The following is a 20,050-nucleotide window of genomic DNA, read 5'->3' as shown; positions in this document are numbered from 1 at the left end:
TCCAACTTATCATCGATTAGTTTTAGCTGGTTTGCTCCAAACCTTTTAAGGTCGTGATTGGTTTGTAATCCATACACTTATATGTTTTTTTTTAATGATTTGGTTATATCCAAATTACCTTAGCCCGCGCATTTGGTTACATCCAAACACTTGTATGTTTTTGACAGCTTGGTTATATCCAAACCATCCCAACTGGTGCATTTGGTTCTCTCCAAACGCTTGCATGTATTTCGTGTATGTTATTTTATTTTTCAAGCTGATGGTATATGAAGGTGCTATACCTAACTTCTTGAATCAAGAATTGATCTACTAGAACAAAACAGACAATTAAAGCAAAGTAAAATCACACATAGAATTTTACAAGCTTCATCTGCACTGGAACAAATTCTAGCCGACTAGTGCTTGGATCGAGTAAGATGTAACTTTCACTAATAAATCCAATGTTAATTACAATGACTAGTTCAGAAATGAAATCAACATCTTTACAATACAAAAGTTACAGATTACCCTAAAAACTTGAATAACCACTCAAGAACAGTTTCCAAATCCCTTGGAACTTATGAATCGAATTCCTCGATTCAAAAACACTCAAGATCCCCTCGAGCAAGCTAGTTGAATCCCTCTACTAGCCAGATCCGAACTCCCTTCGAATCAGATCAGAACCTCCCACAGCTCTACAACAAGCTTCACCTCCAACAATGGTGAACCTGCAAAAAACACAAGAAAGAAAGAAGAAACGAAGAGAGAGAAAACCAAGATTCTGTTTTCTCACCAATGACAAACTAGCTGAAAAAAAGGGTTAGGTTGTTAGGAACAGATTAATCTATTTATAGCAACCCTAACCACTAACTAATCAACTAAACAAACAGCTAACAAGATTTAACACGTTTCCAATTAAACCAACAATAGCTGACGTGTACTTATTAATCTGCAGCACCCAGTAGATGTAACTGGAGACTAAGTAGTACTAACAGAGACAACATATGCAATATACAATTCAAAGACTGAACAACAAACCCTGCAGATGAAATAACACAGACATATTTTGACATTCATATAAAAAAGGCTGTTACAATCTCCCCCTTGGAAAAATATGATCACTGATAAACAGCCAACAGAGCAACACTAAAAAGAGATTACCAACAGACCCATAATATCTCAATCTTGCACAAATAAAACTAACTCAGTCAGAAAAGATTCAAAATACATCCAAGCAAGATGAGAAACAAAAGAACCAGAAAAAAAACAGTCTTTGATACAATATTAAGCAGAAACAACTAAACATAAAATTCCCAAACTCTCCCCCTTCAGGGATCAGATTTCTTTATACCAAAACGAGTCTTAGGAACACGCCTTTGAAACACTCTGGGAACACCATCAGCAGTCAGAGCAGCTAGAGTGATGTCGAACGAACGCTCCCCCTGAACCTGTGGACCATCAGCAGCAGAAGCAAGTACAGCATCCAGAGCAGGAGCAACATGAAATAACTCCCCCTGAGTATGTGCAACTGGATGGACAGTAGCAGAGGCAGATGGAACACACTCCCCCTGAGTTTGTACAACTGTTGCAGCAGGAACCACTGAAGTTGTATCTGGAGCAACAGGAGCTGCATTAGGAACCACTAGAGTGGCATCAGAAGCACCTAGAGTGTGATCAGAAACCAATGGAGACTCATTACAAGAAACAGACCCTGGATGAGATGCTTTGGATCCAGACAGATGCACCAATACAGTCTCTCGAAGAGAAGACACCATTTGAGACATGGAGGCCTCAAATGCCCTCTGTCATTTCTGATCTTCATCATATCTCTTCTCAAAGGCTGCAAATCGATTTACAAATTGAACTTGCCAACTGGAAGGAGCAAGGTCTTTGATCGTAGTAACAGATGCAACTGGAGTTTGAGAAGATGGATCTGGAGTGGACGGAAGTAGGAGGCAGAACCTGTTTGGACTTAAGAGCTTTGCAAGACTTTCCAAAGGATGGAACAGCTAAAGGCACGTCATGAAGAGTCAGTGTTGGACCACCTCTTAAGGCAATTTGATGAACTAGGCAAGGAAACGGGAGAACATTCCTTGTTCCCGTGGCTAAAGCAGCATCCACAATCTTTCCAAAAATAAGGGCAGGCAAATCAATAGAGACCCCAGTACCAACAACAAATAAGAACTTACCAATCTCAGTTGTGATGGAAGTGGTATGCGTATTTGGAAACCAGTTATTCAAGGCAGTGCGATGAAACACCTTGTAAAAATGAGATAGAGTCGGAACAGGCAGATCACCATTACCCCATTCAAAAGAATCAGAACCAGTTAGAGAAACCGCCATTTCAAGCTTAGACGGTGTAAATTTAGGATTAAAGTCAGGAGACAACTCTTTTCGAACAGACAACACCCTGAACATAATTGAGGAAGAAAAAGGAAAACGTTTACCCCGAATGTAGGCTCGGTACTTGAGAGCACTATTTTCATTAATGATCCTTTTATAATTATTGGCATAGAACTCACGGACAAGTGTCGGACAAGGTGTTGTGAGATTGGTAACAGTGTTGAGCCACCCCCGAGATTCTATTAAGGCTTTATGGAGGGGAAAATCATCAATAACAACATTGTATTCAAACCACAATTTTCTCTGAGAAACCTCATCCCTATAACGCAGTAGTTTATGGTCCAAGCAAAAAGGATGGGTAGGCTGACTATGGTGGAGAGTGATAGTGATTGGAGGGACAGAGGATGCAGCTGGAGCCCTAGAAGTTTTCTTGGGTCGCTTAGGCTGAGGCGTTGGTGAAGACGGAGGTGCTTTTCTTTTCGATGATGGGGTGGGTTTGGATGTGGAGGGTTTGGAGGGATTGGGTGAGGACAGTGGGGTGGATGGACTGGACGAGGCAAGAGACGACCTAGTAAAACGTTTAGGAAATGAACTAAGTGGAGAGCTCATACCTTTGGGTGAAAGAGGCGAACCCGTGGTGGAGGAGGACGATGGTGAGGGTGACCGTACTGGAGGCGAACCCGTGGGTGAAGGAGGCGACGGCTGAATGGGAACAATGGCCACGGATAGGGACGGAGAAGACGCCGGAGGAGGGGGAGGCCGAAAAGGCCGATTGGCATTTTTGGTTTTCACCATTTTTTTTTTTGTAAATTAAACTGAGAAGAAGAGGAGTCAGACTCTAAACACAAATGAGGAAGCAAAATGAATAACACTATTGAGATATATAGGCGTGAACACACAAAAAATGAAATGACTCATTTACCCTTTTCCTTTTAAAATTCTTATTTATTTATTTTTCTTGTTTAGAACTCAACAGACTAATAGCGTTCCCAAAAATGAATTGAAGGCACTCAAGAACAGTTTCCAAATCCCTTGGAACTTATGAACCAAATCCCTCGATTCAAAAACACTCAAGATCCCCTCGAGCAAGCTAGTTGAATCCCTCTACTAGCCAGATCTGAACTCCCTTCGAATCAGATCAGAACCTCCCACAGCTCTGCAATAAGCTTCACCTCCAACAATGGTGAACCTGCAAAAAACACAAGAAAGAAAGAAGAAACGAAGAGAGAGAAAACCAAGATTCTATTTTCTCACCAATGACAAACTAGCTGAAAAAAAGGGTTAGGTTGTTAGGAACAGATTAATCTATTTATAGCAACCCTAACCACTAACTAATCAACTAAACAAACAGCTAACAAGATTTAACACGTTTCCAATTAAACCGACAATAGCTTACGTGTATTTATTAATCTGCAGCACCCAGTAGATGTAACTGGAGACTAAGTAGTACTAACAGAGACAACATATGCAATATACAATTCAAAGACTGAACAAAAAACCCTGCAGATGAAACAACACAGACATATTTTGACATTCATATAAAAAAGGTTGTTACAGTATATATACCAATGATGCCCCCTTAATATCCTATGAGTGTGACCATAGGTTATTAAATTAAGAGAGATTGCAAAAATAAAGAAAAACATAACATATTGAACGAAATAAATCTTTATTTGATGAGATCTTAAAGTAGAAAAAATAGTACAGATAAACAAGCATGGTTACAGGCAACATCCTTCCTACAATATTGATAATAAGGTCTTAGGTGTTCGCCATTCCATGCTCGCGGTACCAGGCTCCCATCCAATCTCGCTAGCTTGTAGACACTTGGTCAGATGACTGACTCTATTTGGTAAGGCCCTTCCCAATTTGGCCCGAGCACGCCAGCTGCTGGATCTCGCGTTGCCAAAAATACACGCCTTAGCACCAGATCTCCCACACCGAACTTTCGATCTCAAACCCTCTTGTTGAAGTACCTGGTAGCTCGTTGCTGGTAGGCAGCGTTCCTCAGCTGAGCTTCGTTTCTTCTTTCTTCGATCAAGTCTAAGGTTTCTTCGAGCTGAGTGTGGTTTGAGCTTTGGTCATAAGTGTGAGTTCGAATTGTAGGGATTTCGACCTCAATAGGCAACATAGCTTCGCAACCGTATGCTAGAGAGAACGGGGTATGTTTCGTTGATGTTCGAGCTGTGGTCCTATATCCCCATAGGACTTTGGGCAATTCTTCGGGCCATCTTCCCTTTGCTTCCTCCAACTTTTTCTTTAGCGAACTCTTGAGAGTTTTGTTTACAGCTTTGACCTGGCCATTCGCCTGAGGATGAGCTACTGACGGAAAACTCTTTATTATTCCATTCTCCTCACAAAAGTTAGTGAACAAGTCGCTATCGAACTGGGTTCCGTTGTCGGATACAATTTTCCTCGGCACCCCATATCGACATACGATGTTCTTTACCACGAAGTCAAGGACCTTTTTGGAAGTTATTGTTGCTAATGGTTCAGCCTCTGTCCACTTTGTGAAGTAATCTACGGCGACTACAGCATACTTCACGCCGCCCTTGCCAGTTGGGAGAGAGCCTATGAGGTCGATTCCCCATACCGCAAAGGGCCATGGGGAAGTCATCATGGTCAACTAGGATGGTGGAGCTCAAGGAATCGTGGCGAACCTCTGGCATTTATTGCATTTCTTTACATACTCGAAAGAATCCGATTTAATGGTAGGCCAGAAATAACCTTGACGTATGATTTTCTTGGACAGGCTATGCCCCCCGGTATGGTCTCCACAGAACCCTTCATGAATTTCTTCAATGATCTTCTTGGCTTCGGGTGGAGTCATGCACCGAAGTAATGGCATGGAATATCCCCTTCTATACAGCTTTCCGTCCAAAATGGTGTAACGGGGAAGTTGATACATTAACTTTCGAGCCTGGTTCTGATCTTTTGGAAGGACTCCGATCTCGTGATATTCGACTATCGGGGTCATCCAGGTAGGCTTAGACTCAATCATACACACGTCTTCCTCCTCCAGCTCGTTAATGCTAGGTGCCGAGAGGTGTTCTATTGGCACAATGTTTAGCTCATCATTCTCGGCGGAAGTAGCGAGCCGAGCTAAGGCATCTGCATTTGAGTTTTTCGCTCAGGGAACCTGTTCGATCACATAAAACTCGAAATGTTCCAATGCGGATTTTGCCTTCTCTAAGTAAGCTGCCATTTTTGCGCCACGAGCCTGGTATTCTCCCAAGATTTGGTTAACCACAAGCTGGGAGTCGTTGTAGCAATGTATTGCTTTAGCTTTGAGCTCTTTGGCTATACGTAGTCCCGCCAGTAAAGCCTCATATTCGGCCTCGTTATTCGATGCATTGAAGTCGAATCTTAAGGCTGAATGAAATCTGCTCCCTGCGGGAGTAATCAAAATGACCCCTGCCCCCGATCCATTTTCATTAGATGACCCATCGATGTAAAGTTTAAACAGCACGTGGGCCGGGGTTATAACTTCATCGTTGGTCATGCCAGTACATTCCACTATAAAGTCTGCTAATGCCTGTGCCCTAATGGTCGTCCTCGGGTGGTAGGTGATCTCGAATTGTCAGAGTTCAACCGCCCATTTAAGAAGTCGACCTGAAGCCTTCGGTTTAGACAAGACTTGCCTAAGCAGTTGATCAATCAATACATGGATGGGGTGCGCCTGAAAGTAGGGTCGAAGTTTACGAGATGAATGAATTACGCTGAGAGCTAGCTTCTCCATCAAGGGGTATCTTGTAATGCCCCGATTTTCCTAATAAGGGTTAGGACCTTGATTAGGAGGCAGGGAGGGCCATAATTGAGTTATGATGATATTTAATGATCGTATGCATGTTTATGTGAATTATATTATCATATGATGGTAAATGCATGCATATGGGTGTATTTATGATTATAAGGGTATCTTAGTAATTTGGCCACTGTGGGCGTAATTATGTATTTTGGGTGCATGGTTGTGATTAATTAATATAGCCACATTATAAGGTGGATTGGTTCGAGCTATTCGGCATGAGACGATCATGAAATGTAAGTGTTCGGTCTAGTCATAACGGGTTTAAGTTCGGTGCTTGGGTGAGTCTCGGGGTCATTTTGATGATTAGAACATTACTGAGAATTAAAGGGTAATGGGATATGATTTATTGGCATTTGAGAATATTGAGAATAGCAGGAATTTGAGGGTGTTAATTATAATTAACGAGATAGGTTGGAAAGGACGATTTTTCCCTTGGGAAGGCTTTAGAAACTTTTAACGACCTAGGGGCATTTAGGTCATTTGGTTTGGATTTATATTGACTTTTAAGGCTGTAGAATTCATAACAAAAACAGAGCATTATCCTCATCTCCTTCCTTCTCTCCCGTACATGTTTTTCCCTTCATTTTCCTTTGAATTTTGAGAACCCAAACCGAGGCAACAAGCTAGGAGATCAAAGGTGGGAGCTTAGAAATTAGCTCAACCATTGAAGAGAGTTTAATCCCAAGTTTGAGGTGACCGCTAAAGGACTAAAAGTTGATTGTTCTCAAGGGTCGTTCTCTTATTGGTTCTAGCTCGAATCTGAGGTAAGAAAACTGCACCCTGTGTATATGTGACATGCATGGCTATTCTTGATACATGTTGGTTGATTATTAAACGTAACATGCATGGCTATTATTGGTGCATGTTGGATTGTTAAATATAATGCATATGATGCATGAGAAATATGTGATTGGGACATGCTTTATATACTGAGTATGGTATCATTCAGAGCTTGAGCCTCTATATTCGTGCATAGTCCTAATTGTACTAGTACTTGTTAGGTAAGCATGCTGAATACCTTGTTATGGATATTGGATATGTGATATATGTTTGGTGGCATGGCTTACTTGTGTGTGGCACTGACTTACTAGTCAGAATCGGCAATGGTATTAGATCCATCTGTGAAGCTGTGATTTACTAGTCAAGTTCACAATGGATTGAACACTGGTCATGTTTTACTAACCTAATAGTTAGAAATGGCATAGCGTTGTGAACGCCGAGCCAAATGAAGATTAGATCTAATCGATACCAGCAAGAATGACTCATATGGGGTATTAACGCTGGACCGACCATAAGGTCGACGAAATTATAAGCGCTTGGCTAGTCTGAGACTAGTTATTCAGAGCCAGGGCATATGACCCGGTGACTGTTTGTCACATGGCTAGGGAATGCTGTTCCATAGTTATGACTCCAGAGTCAGGAGGAAGGTTATGTTGGTGACTAATCACCATGCACCTATCCTGCTAAATCTAGTGAGATGCTCACTTATTTGTTAAGCCCTGGTGATCTTATCGTCACATGGCTAAAGGGTGTTGTCCCCATATTTGTGACTTTTGTGTTAGTCACCTATTTGTTTGGACTGTTGGTCCTGAATAAGTAATACAATCACAGTTGATATTATATCATGTTATATTGTGTTTTCTTGCTGGGCTTCGGCTTACGGGTGTTATGTGGTGCAGTTAAAGGCAAAAGAAAGCTGGACCATCCTTGAGTTGGAGAGCTTAGGTGATGAGGTGTACATATGCAGCTGCTCGCCCACCACGGCCGAGGTTGAGAAGGAACTAGGGTTAAACCCTGTTTTGCCGCATAGAACGGCCTGTTGTAAATATTTTCTTGTAATAGACTCTAAAATTATAATTTTGTGATCCCAACATATATATTAAACGTTCTAAGGAAACGTTACATCTTATCCAAAGTTTTAATCCCTAAATCGCTAATCATATTTAGTTACACGATTTTGGCCAAATGACTCGATTAGCGAGTTTAGCACTGTTTACAAGGCACACCGTAACGGTCCCTAGAGTTGGGGCGTTACATATCTTGACTCTGCCCCCAGTAATCTTTTGCTAATGTATTATACGGGTCTCTGTACCTTTTCTTCTTCTCGCACGAGCACTGCACTTATTGCGTGTTCGGTGGTGGAAAGATATAAGTACAGCACTTCTCCCGTAATAGGTTTTGATAAGATGGGGGGGTTCTACGAGGTGCTTTTTAAGCTCCTGGAAGGCCAGCTCGCACTCCTCCGTCCATTCAAATTTCTTGCCTCCCCTCAAAAGGTTGAAAAACAGAAGACAACGGTCTGTAGATTTCGAAATAAACCTACTTAGTGCCGCCATCCTGCCGGTCAAACTTTGGACATCTTTGTGTCTTCGAGGTGAGGGCATGTCGATCAGGGCCTGGATTTTGTCTGGGTTAGCTTCTATTCCATGAGCGTTTACAATAAAGCCCAGGAATTTTCCTGATGATACCCCGAAGGTGCACTTCTGAGGATTTAGTTTCATGTTATACTTCCGGAGCACGCCAAAGCACTCTTCGAGGTCGTCAACATGGTTATCGTTAAGTTGAGACTTGACTAGCATGTCATCAACATAAACTTCCATGTTGTTCCCTATTTGCTCCGAAAACATCATATTCACGAGTCGCTGGTATGTGGCCCCAGCATTTTTGAGCTCGAATGGCATGACATTATAACAGTATAGCCCCTTGTCCGTTATGAAGCTCGTATGTTCCTGGTCGGGGGCATGCATGGGAATCTGGTTATATCCAGAATAGGCATCCATGAACGACATTAGTCCATGCCCCGCCGTGGCATCCACGAGCTGGTCAATTCTCGGTAAGGGAAAACAGTCCTTCGGGCAAGCTTTGTTGAGGTCTGAATAGTCAATACAGGTTCGCCACGTCCCATTAGGTTTTGGGACCAACACCGGATTGCCCACCCAGTCAGGGTAAAAAGCATCCCTAATGAACCGGTTTGCTTTTAACCTGTCGACCTCCTCCTTCAGTGCCTTTTTCCTGTCGTCATCCAGCTGTCTTCGCTTTTGTTGCTTTGGAGGGAAGCTTTTATCAATATTTAGCGTGTGGCTCGCTATGTTCGAACTTATTCCTACCATGTCCGAATGTGACCATGCGAAGACATCCTGGTTTCTCTTCAAAAAGCAAATTAGTTGCTATTTGGTTTCTTCCTGGAGGTGTTTTCCAACCTTTACCTTTTTCAAGGGATCGGACTCTTCGAGCTGGATCTCTTCGAGCTCTTCTAACAGTTCAAGCTCAACTTTCTCCTCAACCCTCGAATCGATTTTTTCATCAATCTCCAAGACCGTCCTATCTTTATTCTTAACAATGATGAGTGCCTGTGCGCTCGTCTGTTTCTTTCCTCTTAAGGAAATGTTGTAGCATTCCCTTCCAGCCAACTGGTCTCCCTTCAATGTCCCGATGCCACTGGGGGTCGAGAACTTAACGGCTAGATGCCTTACAGACGAAACTGCCCCCAGCCCAACCAGGGCGGGTCTTCCGAGCAGCACGTTGTAAGCCGAGGGTAGGTCTACTACTACGAACTCCATCATCTTGGTTGTTGAGACTGGGTAGTCTCCCAAGGTTACGGGGAGTTCGATGGATCCCATGCAAGCGGTCCCTTCTCCTGAAAAGCCGTACAGTGTTGTTGCACATGCTTTCAGGTCGCGAAGAGTGAGTCCCATTTTCTCCAAGGTGGCTTTGTAAAGAATGTTAACCGAGCTCCCATTGTCTATGAGAACCCGGTGAACTCTCTTATTTGCGAGCTGGAGAGTGATGACCAGTGGGTCATGGTGAGGAAACTGGACATGAGACGCGTCGTCCTCAGTGAAGGTTATTGGCTGGGATTCAATCTTTTGATTTTTTGGAGCCTTGGGTTCGGGTTCATAAGGAGACCCGTCCCCAGTTTTTAGCTCGTTCACATATCTTTTTTGAGCGTTTTTGCCCATGCTCGCGGGATGAGGCCCTCCCGAGATGGTTATCACGTCTTCTCCATCAATTGGAGGGGGCCTATCTTCTTCCCTAGCTCGGGAATTGTTGTTTTGTGCGGGCTGCGGCGCAGCTGTCCTCTGGCTCGCAAACGCTTGATTAGTATTTTGGTTTTTGACATATTGTCTTAAATAACCTCTCGAGATTAATCCTTCGATCTCATCTTTCAGCTGTCGACATTCATCAATAGTATGCCCGGTGTCTCTGTGAAATCGGCAATATTTGCTGGAGTCCCTCTTGGACTTCTGATTTCTCATTGGGTCTGGACGCCTGAAGGGGACCTGGTTTTCATTAGCCAGGTATATGTTCTCCCGAGACTCGTTGAGCTTGGTGTACACTCTGTACACGGAGAAATATCTCTCCCCCTTCTTTTTCTTTCCTCCCTCGCGGGGTTACTCCCTTCGTTCTTTTTTCTCTTGGAAGGGTTTTCCGCAGCAGGCTTTGAAGCTGGTGGGTCCGTTGAGGTTGAGGCAGAGTTTACGTTTATCGTTGTAGTTACGGGCTGGGAAGTCACATTAAGTGTCGACCTCGCTTCCTCTACATTGACAAACATCTATGCTCGTTTGTTAAACTCAGTTAAGGACCTCACCAGTTTTCTCTTCATGTCGTCCCAAAGAGCACTTCCTGGCATTACTCCAGCTTGGACAACCATTAGATGACCGCTGTCATCCACATTTCGACCTCGGGCAACTTCCAAGTTAAACCTTGTAAGGTAACTTTTCAATGTCTCACCTGGCTGCTGCCGAACGTTAGTCAGAGTTGATGCCTCAGGTTTAACCCCCATCATGGCCCTAAACTGCTTCTTGAAGTCTTTAGACAGCTGATCCCAAGAAGTTATTGAGTGTCTTCTATATTTTTTGAACCAGCTTTTGGCTGGTCCTGTCAACGATGCTGGAAATAACATGCATCTGAGCTCGTAACCCATGTTACTTGCTCTCATTATGGTATTGAATGTACTCAAATGGCTGTATGGGTCGGACTTTCCCTCAAACGTTGGGACATGAGGGATCCGAAATCCTTGGGGGAACGAAGTGTTGGAAATATGGGGAGCAAACGGTTCAAGCTCCTCGTCAGAATCTTCATATCGACCCTGACCTTGCTCATTTTTCAAGAGCCTGAAGGCCTTTTCTAACTGATCAATTCTTTCATGGACTGGGTCCGCGAGGGGTATTGTCTGAAATTGGTTGTCGTCGATCACAATTCCAGGTTCGCGTCTCCGCAGAGGGTCTTTACGCCTATTTAAGCGATCCCTCAGGTCTGGGTTTATCGGGTTAACATTACCCCGATTCTGATTCAAGTGTTCCCGTAAGTCAGAGCGATTCCTGCGGCTCCCAGTATTCTTTCGACCTCGATCATGCATGCTGACTGATCTGGTGTCTCCCGAGTCGTCACTGGTAATACTTGTCGCATGATTATTTCGAGATGGGTTTTTTTCGTGCCGCCTCGTTTCTGTAGTGCGAAATCGGGACGTTTGACTTTTTTTAGATAGGGCGCCTCTCCGCTCCCGGAAAGCTTCCCTGTTCCCCTGTCTCCTCCATGCATGTATTTCATCCTCATCTCGAACTGGTTGAGCATTCCTGCGAGGAGGAGAAGGATATCTTATAGGCGATGGAGGGAATCGTATGGGTGACGATGGCTGCCACCCATTTCTTGGCCTGGACGGTCCGGAGTTTGCCCGAGATGGGTTGGTTGCATTCTGTGTGTTCCATAAGACTTGAGTCCGAGCCTCTGTAGGGGCTCGGTTGTTCTCAGTTCCCCCTGGTACCTCCGCAGGTGGATTGACCGGGGACCTAGCTCGGGTACTTTTCTGGGGTCTCAAGGGAGCGGATGGCTCTGCTGGTGCCGGAGGTTGTTCCGGCCTTCTTGTGGCAGCATTCTTTGGTGGACGCCCACGAGGCCTGCAGGGAGGAACATGCACGTCCCTCAGAGGAGGAGCTTGGTTTTCACGCGGAGGCGGGGGCTGAGCCGCCTGCACCTCTACGGCTATCCTTGCTAACTCCTCATTCCGCTTGTTGGCTTCTGCCAACTGCTGTTTCAGCTACCGGTTTTCAAGTTCCACAATGGGAACGTACTGCTCAGGATTGTAATACATATCCTCATCCCTTGGAGGTGCGGGTGGTCCCTGAGAATCGGAGGACTCGCTTCTCTCTTCAGCAACCGAGTCTACCATTGGCTGTTTCGCAGGGCGTCTCAGATAGTTTTCTTCAGGAACGTTAGCGGCCATAACTTGTTCAGGGACTGAATGCTTAAGGCTCTCAATGAAAGCACCGAACTGTTGACGCCGTTTTTCGTCAACAATGAATATAGAGCACGTAAACAATAATTAGTTAAGGCCAGAAAAATATAATAACACAAACAGGATTTTTTACGTGGTTCAGCAGTTAACTCTGCCTAGTCCACGAGTCTTTTTTATTAGAACTCAAGATGATTTCTGGAAATTCTTCAAGAATGAATTCTCCAGAGTTTCTCTCAAGATCACAAAATTTGGGTCCCTTTCAAAGGTACATGACTTCTCTATTTATAGAGGAAGTCTCAGAATACTATCCCACACGTTCAGAGAAGTTATTCTGTATATAAATAAATTTAATGGCTTTAATAGCCTGTAACTCCTATATACAAGGAAACGTCCCCTAAAGATCAGGGGGCGTATAACTGAATAATAAATATCCCTTTATTATAGGGAATTTACAACAATAAATGTAGACTGCGTCTCCCCAAAATAACTCACTAAGATATTCAAAGTTATCAATCTACATCATCAGTGCCGTGCCAACCCAGGTCTCTTAATGACTTTCGAGTTGTAGTATTTTCCCCGAGATCATGTGGCTTCGAGCTCATACTTATGTCAGGCTCGGAACCCCTGATCCGAGGTCATCCGAGAATAGACGTACTTTGATGTCTGTCTTTCGAGCTTGTGAGGATTTCGAGGCTACCATCTTCGAGGTTGCCTCTGCTTTGTAGGTTTGGTGCCTAGGTTGCGGACACGTGTTCTAGGCATTACGAGCCCATACTTGACGAATCCAGCTTTCGAGATCACAATTCTTAAGGCTCAAAATCTGGGTGTAACAAGCCCCGATGAGGGAAGTGCATCATCGCCCTCCAGGGGGCAACCTTCTCAAACCCCCAGACCCGACGAGGATCTGTATTATAATCCTGAAAGATACATTCCAATTGTGGAATTGGAGAATCGCAGATTGCGTGAACAACTAGCCGAAGCTACATGACGAAACGAGGAGTTAGCTAGGCAAGCCGCTGAAGTACAGGCATTGCCTCGAAGGACCAGAGGACGACTCCGAGGGAGTACAACCATCATAATGGCTGAGCAAAGGGCCCAACAAGCTCAACCGAGGCCCAAGACAAATGTTGGCAACGGTCGTCCTAGGGAAAATACTCAAAACGCTGCTAGGGGCAACCCTACAATAAGTGTAACTACTGGAACGGAAAATAACCGAGCTCCTTCCGTAGCTCGGAATGATAACCCTGAACCTGTCAGGAACAACCTGGAGCCTGTCCGAGCCAATTCTGGACATTCCATACCCAATAACGGAAGGTCGCTGCAATCACTAATAAGGCATCCTCCCTTGCCAATAAGACACCCCTCTCCAACTCGAGAGGCACCCTAGCCAGCTCCCAATGGGAACCGGACAGGGGAGCGGGCACCCCAGAGACTTTCTCGGAGTGGGAGCTGAGATAGAAATCATAGGGCTCGACCTGGACAAGGGGGTGAACGAGAAGCTCACCGAGGACATAGGGAATCCCAACCAATGGGAAGTCATATGTCGAGGTCATAAACGTCTGGGGCAAGGGGGAAAGCAGAAAACCCACCTCGCAACAATCGAGCCACGCAACAACCAAAGAGGAAAGTCAGCTTCCTCAGCTGATCAGTGAGTGTATACAACACCAAGCCCAGAAATACTGAGAATTATGAGAATGATTATCCTAATCTTCGAGATCACTTGAATCAAAACTGAGGGCAGGTTAACCTGTAAACCCAGATTTATGAACACATTTAAATAGCCTCAAAGAGCCCATGCAGCCAGTACATGGGAATCGGTATAACCCTGTACTGGGGCAGGGAGCTGGAGTTTTCACAAAAAATAACCATCTACCCCAAATGCAAGCTCAACCTCTGGTGGACTTGGTCCAAGAAAGAATCAACCAACATTAAAGAGCATTCAGGCTCCTTCAAGAAGAAAGAAACAAGGACAAGGCTAACGACTCCAATGAGGAGCTCGAGCCTTTTGCTCCACACATATCAAACACTCCATTTCCTAATGGCTTCAAGAAACCCCACATGGCACTCTTTGATGGGACCTGAGACCCATATAGAATATCCAATTATAATTTGATTGTATTTTAATTGGATTGAATCAATTAGTGGATAACATTGTCGAAAATCAAATTACAACCTATCTAATCTAATCCTTATTTTTTATATTAAGCAAAGTTTTTTTAAAAATATTGAAACATTTAAGCACACATGATTTCAATCTATATGTATTGAGCAATATTTAGTATTATGTTAAAATGATTTAGCATTTTACATTTTTTGTTTTAAAAAGGCTACTTTTGTAATATAATATGAACGTGAGCTATTCTTCAATTAGAAACCCAAAAAACAGGCATAAAATCTAATCCGCTTTTTTTTAATAAAATAATTTCATTATCAACGCTAAATATCTGCCAAAACAATGTTTACAATAGAATTGGGGTAGCCGGGCCACCAAATGCGTTCGGAGTTCCAAGAGAGAGCTAATTTTACAATAAAGTGGGCCACTCCATTTGCTGCCCTAATGATTATAACTAATATTGATTTAGCACTTACTTTCATTGTTTTTTTGTATTCCTTTTAATGACTTTAAAACTAATATGATGTTTACGATCCAATGAGAACAATTATTTGAGGCAAGTTAGAATGGATTGGTTAAAGATTTTGAAAATTCAATTTATGATTGGATTCATTATGGATAAAAAAATTTGAATTGGATTAGATGAACACCTCTAATGAGAATTAATGGAAGTATATTTTTTTAATTAAATATATGAAATTCCTAATATTGTTTTAATGCTATATTTTTATATTAAGATGAAGTTATATTTGTTAAGAAATTAAATTTCATATATTTTAATATACTAGGTGCAAAAATGTACAAAGCATATTTACTTAGTTTTGTTTAGAAAAATTATTAATTATTTTTATTATATTGATTACCATGTAATTTTTCTAAAATAATATTATATATAAAATAATAACATAAACATATCAAAACATTGTCTATGTTTTTTTTTTTTTTTTAAATTATATGATAATCATTTAGATCACAAACTACCCTATTATGCTATTAAGGTACAAAACATCTATGATGTTATTCATAACACATCTCAATGATTAGAGAATAAACTTATGAGTTAGAGAATAAGCTTGTCTATTCTTGATAGAAAATAAATGTTACTCTACTTTCTTATGTAGTTACACAATTATATTATTTGTACACATGATACCTATATATAATGTATTTGTAATATTTTTTGTTATTTAATATAAAAAATATATATTTATATAAGTTAGATTAAGTAATAGAAAAAGTAACATGTTTTCTTTTTAAATATAAATGATAAAAAAAAATTTATAAAAATTAAGATTATGTATTAAATATTATTATAATAATGATATTTTATACTATTTAAATTTATATTAATATAATTCATAAATATTTATTATACCAAAATTTTATAAAAATTAGGATGATATATTATATATTATTATAATAATGTTATTTTATAACATTTAAATTTATATTAATATGATTATTAAATGCTAGTTTGGTACAACTTTTAAGAAAGCTAAAAGTTGCTTTTGAAAAAGTTGTGCAATAAAAGTGTTTGGTAAATTGTTAGAAAACAATTTATCGAATAATTTATGCAAAAACTATAGTTAAAAACTAAAACTGACACAACCCAGCTTTTAGCTTTGTCTAAAAACAACTTTTTGAAAAAACTCTACAATAAATGTATTTTTTTATCTAAATATATTTACTTATTTATTATATATTAATCTAAATTAAAATATTTAAAATAAATTAATATGATAATAACATAAACAATATTTAAATCTTAAATATTATTTTATTTAAATCTAATTATATTATTATAATTTTATATTTTTTAGATATTTTTTAATATTTTTTATTTTAGTAATTTTATACTAACAAATCACATTAATATAGAATTTTTTTTTAAAAAAATGTTTATTAATATAGATTTTATTATACACTATAATATTATTTTTGCATCTCACAGTATTTTTAATTTTTAATTTATCAAACACATTAATTTTATGCTTTAGAAAAAAAGGAAATAATTAAAAATATAAAAAGTGAGAGTTTTGCATAATTTAAATTTTATATATTTGTGATTATATCATGACGAGATCATTATACTATTATTATTATAATTAGAATTTTAGCTACATCGACTAGTTATAATATATATACAATTATATGTGTATATTATATAATATAATATTTTTGTTGATGATCACTTTACTATTGTCTTATTTAAAAATATATTTTAATTTTAACATGTTTAAATAAATATAATATTTATATTGAAATCTATTTAGTATGTGTGGATTTATTTTAATAACATAAAATAAATATGACATCTATTTTGGTCTTTTAATATTTAACAATACTTTAATTATATAGTTTATCAAACACTCTGCTACAATTTTTCCAATTCACAACACTTTAAAATTTATAATTTACCAAACACTCAGCAATTTTTCCCCACAACACAGTTGCAGCTGCTTTTTCCTATAACACAACTACAATTATTTTTCCTCACAACACAACTATACTAAACTGGCCCTAAATATCTAGTCTTGTATTAAATATTATTATAATAATAATATTTTATAATATTTGAATTTATATTAATATAATTAATAAATATTTATTTTTAATTAGTTTTAAAAGTCTATTCTGTTAAATATTTAAAATAATATGTTAAAGTTAACAAAGAAATCCATTAAAACAGTTTAGTACACATTTTTTTATATATATAAAGATGTGATTTTTTTTATACATATTTTTGTTTAACTTTTTTTTATCTTAAAAAAAATGAAATATAATATTTTTAAAAAAACTAGAGATTTTTTTCCTTACTTTTTAAAAACTAACATTAGTGCTCGGAATAAATAAGCAATACTCGCGAAAGGCCCAAAAGGTTTGTGTAGAAGAAGAGAAATTTATGAAAGTATGGTAAATTTAAACTTAATTTCTATAAATATGGACAAAAAAATAATGCTTCCAAAATATGGCTTTTATTGTTTTTTTCAGCATTTTATGGGTTTTTCCTCATATTTGGTTATATTATTTTTGTTTTCTCATATATTTTTTTTACAGTAATTGGTTACTAATGTCAAATTAGTTATTATAAAAATTGATGTCGTAGTAAACAGTTACCACTATCAAAAATATATATTTTTTGTAGTGATAGTAATCGATTATCTCTATCAATTTTTTAGTTTATTAGTGATATGGAGGGAACTAGTTACCATTATGAAATTAGTTTTACAAATACTATTTTGATATTGGTAACGGTTACTAATGTCAAATTAATTATTTTAAAAATTAATGTGGTAGTAACCGGTTACTATTGTTATCCCTAAAAAAATATGAGGATGACGTGGCAAATGAGAATGTGACAGGTGACATCACAAAGCAGGGAAAAACGACAAAGTATTGAGAAAAGACCGACGGGCAAAAAAGATAGGTCCAAGACCTAGGAAAGTCGACCAAGCCTAAACCCTCTAGGGGTGGTCGGCCTAAGCAGACTCAAGGGCCTAGGAGTAGTCGACCTGACTCCTACCCCGGGGGTGGTCGGCCCCAGCATGCACAAGGCCCCTAGGGGTGGTCGGCCTAACCCCAACCCTTAGGGTAGTCGGCCCCAATCTGCCAAAGGACCCTTAAGGGTGGCCGACCTAACCTCAACCCCTAGGGTGGTCGGCCTAAGCAGGCCCAAGAGACACCTGGGTGGTCGGTCCACCCTATCTTTCATGGGGTGATCGGCCTAAACCCCCAAGTACACTTCACTGAGAAATAATCACTCTCGTTCAAACTGAGATCAGTAGGCCTAGCACCCCGAAGATCAATAGGCCTAGCACCCCGATGATCAACAAGTCCAGCACCCAGAAGGTCACAGGTCCAGCATCCAAGCTTTGGTCGTCGGGCCTAACACATAAGTCTCATATACCAACAGAGACTTAACATCTTCCCATAGGAATCTATTGTGCATTATCAACCACGATCTCATAATCATGGGAAGGTGGACACGTATCTCCACTACCTGATAATCGTGTGCCAAACAACGATCTCAGTATTACTGGTCATGTAACAGCCCCTGGGTACTATAAATAAAGGACCCAGGGCTTCATAAAGGGGGATCTTTTCTCTTTTTCTAGAATTTTGGGAGAAAAATCTGAGTGACGAGTGAACTCACCAGTCCATGCTTGTAATTGTCGAGTAATTCAATACTAAAGATGAAGTTGATTAGGTTATTACTGTTCATCAGAATGAACAGGGCTGAACCACTATAAAATTCCTGCGTGTTTATTTAAGACAATCGCACTTTGTCATTTGTTTAATTTATTTTGTTCAAAATGCGTCGTATACTGCACATACGACCGTTGACCAATTTCACAGGTCAACATTTTGGTGCTTTCATTGAGAGTACGAAATCCAGAAACACATTTTCATCATTTTTACGATGCCTCCAAAATCTAGTCTAACCAAGAAGACTGCTATTGGGGATTCCACCACCCAGGATCCCATAGATCCCTTAACAAACCTCAGGTGGAGGTTGGAGATCAACCTGATCTTGAAGATCCACAGGACGCTCACCAGGAGGAGATGGCACAATTTCTGGCGAGGCAGGAGGCCTTTGCTGTAGAAATTGCCCTTCAGAGTGCGACTATGGATGGCAACGATGGGAGATCGATGAGCAGGTCCAAAGGATGATCTAGAGGGAGCAGGAGGTTGACCAGAAGCACCAAGAGGCTGTTGTGGCCTTGGAGGCGGCTACTCAGTTAGCCCGAGCTAACGCTGAAGCTGCTGCTCAGGCGGTGAGGGAGGCTCAGGCCAAAGCCGCTGGAATACGAGACAACAGTAACAGAGAGTTCCAGGGGAGGAGCAGGACCCCAAGGACACTCTCAGAACCAGTTTCCTAGAGACAGGATGAAGAGGCACAGTCCAAGACTGCCTCCTCCATGACTAAGAAGAATAACACTCCATCTAGGAGTAGGAGTATTACCAACCCGAAGACCCCCTCCCAGAGGGACCGACGAAACAACGCAGGAGATGAGGGTAAAACATCTGAGAGGCATGACAGGAGTGGAAATGGCTACTCAAAGTCTCAAAGTCATGAAGGAGGAGAGGCTCGGGGGCAGGGTCGCACCGATACGGGCAAGGCAAACCTACCGCCCCTACACCCTCAGTCTTTCAAGGGAAAGGAACCGATGAATAACTAAAATACTGTGTTTGATAGGCTGGGAAAAGATACGCAACCTCAGGTTTTGAGGGAGATCATCAACAAAAAGACCAGCGCTCAGGAGGGGGTACCAAGGACACCTACCTCACCTAGAGCAGCGATCCCACCAGCAGTGTAGGCTCAAATAGATGCACTCGTTATGGCTGTTCAGGGTCTAACAAAGAAACCTTCACATATCGAGCTGGCCCATAGAAGTGGGAGTCCTTTCAATGCCAAGATCCAAGCTGCCCAACCACCACCGAAATACAAGACCCCCAACTTCCCACATACACTAGGAAGGAGGACCCGGTACGACATATTGGGAAGTTCGAGGATCAGATGGAGTTACTCGGTGTGGAGCATGATTATAGGTGCAGGGTATTCCCTACCACT

At 40.8% G+C, this 20,050-nt stretch overlaps 1 protein-coding gene across 1 annotated transcript; it reads right to left on the bottom strand.

Moving 5' to 3' along the window:
* Positions 1 to 1,812: 1,812 nt before the first annotated feature.
* LOC133779054 (uncharacterized) lies at positions 1,813 to 3,117 on the bottom strand. Its single transcript, XM_062219060.1, has one exon. The coding sequence runs from the start codon at positions 3,115 to 3,117 to the stop codon at positions 1,813 to 1,815; it is 1,305 nt and encodes a 434-aa protein (XP_062075044.1).
* Between the last annotated feature and the right edge of the window lie 16,933 nt (positions 3,118 to 20,050).

Source organism: Humulus lupulus, chromosome 1 (genome assembly GCF_963169125.1).
Source record: "Humulus lupulus chromosome 1, drHumLupu1.1, whole genome shotgun sequence".
Taxonomy (NCBI): Eukaryota; Viridiplantae; Streptophyta; class Magnoliopsida; order Rosales; family Cannabaceae; genus Humulus; species Humulus lupulus.
This window is presented reverse-complemented; position numbering and strand designations above follow the sequence as displayed.

What these genes read in the sequence shown, in the direction of transcription:
- LOC133779054 (XM_062219060.1), bottom strand. Translation starts at nt 3,117, where the DNA reads ATGGTGAAAACCAAAAATGCCAATCGGCCTTTTCGGCCTCCCCCTCCT.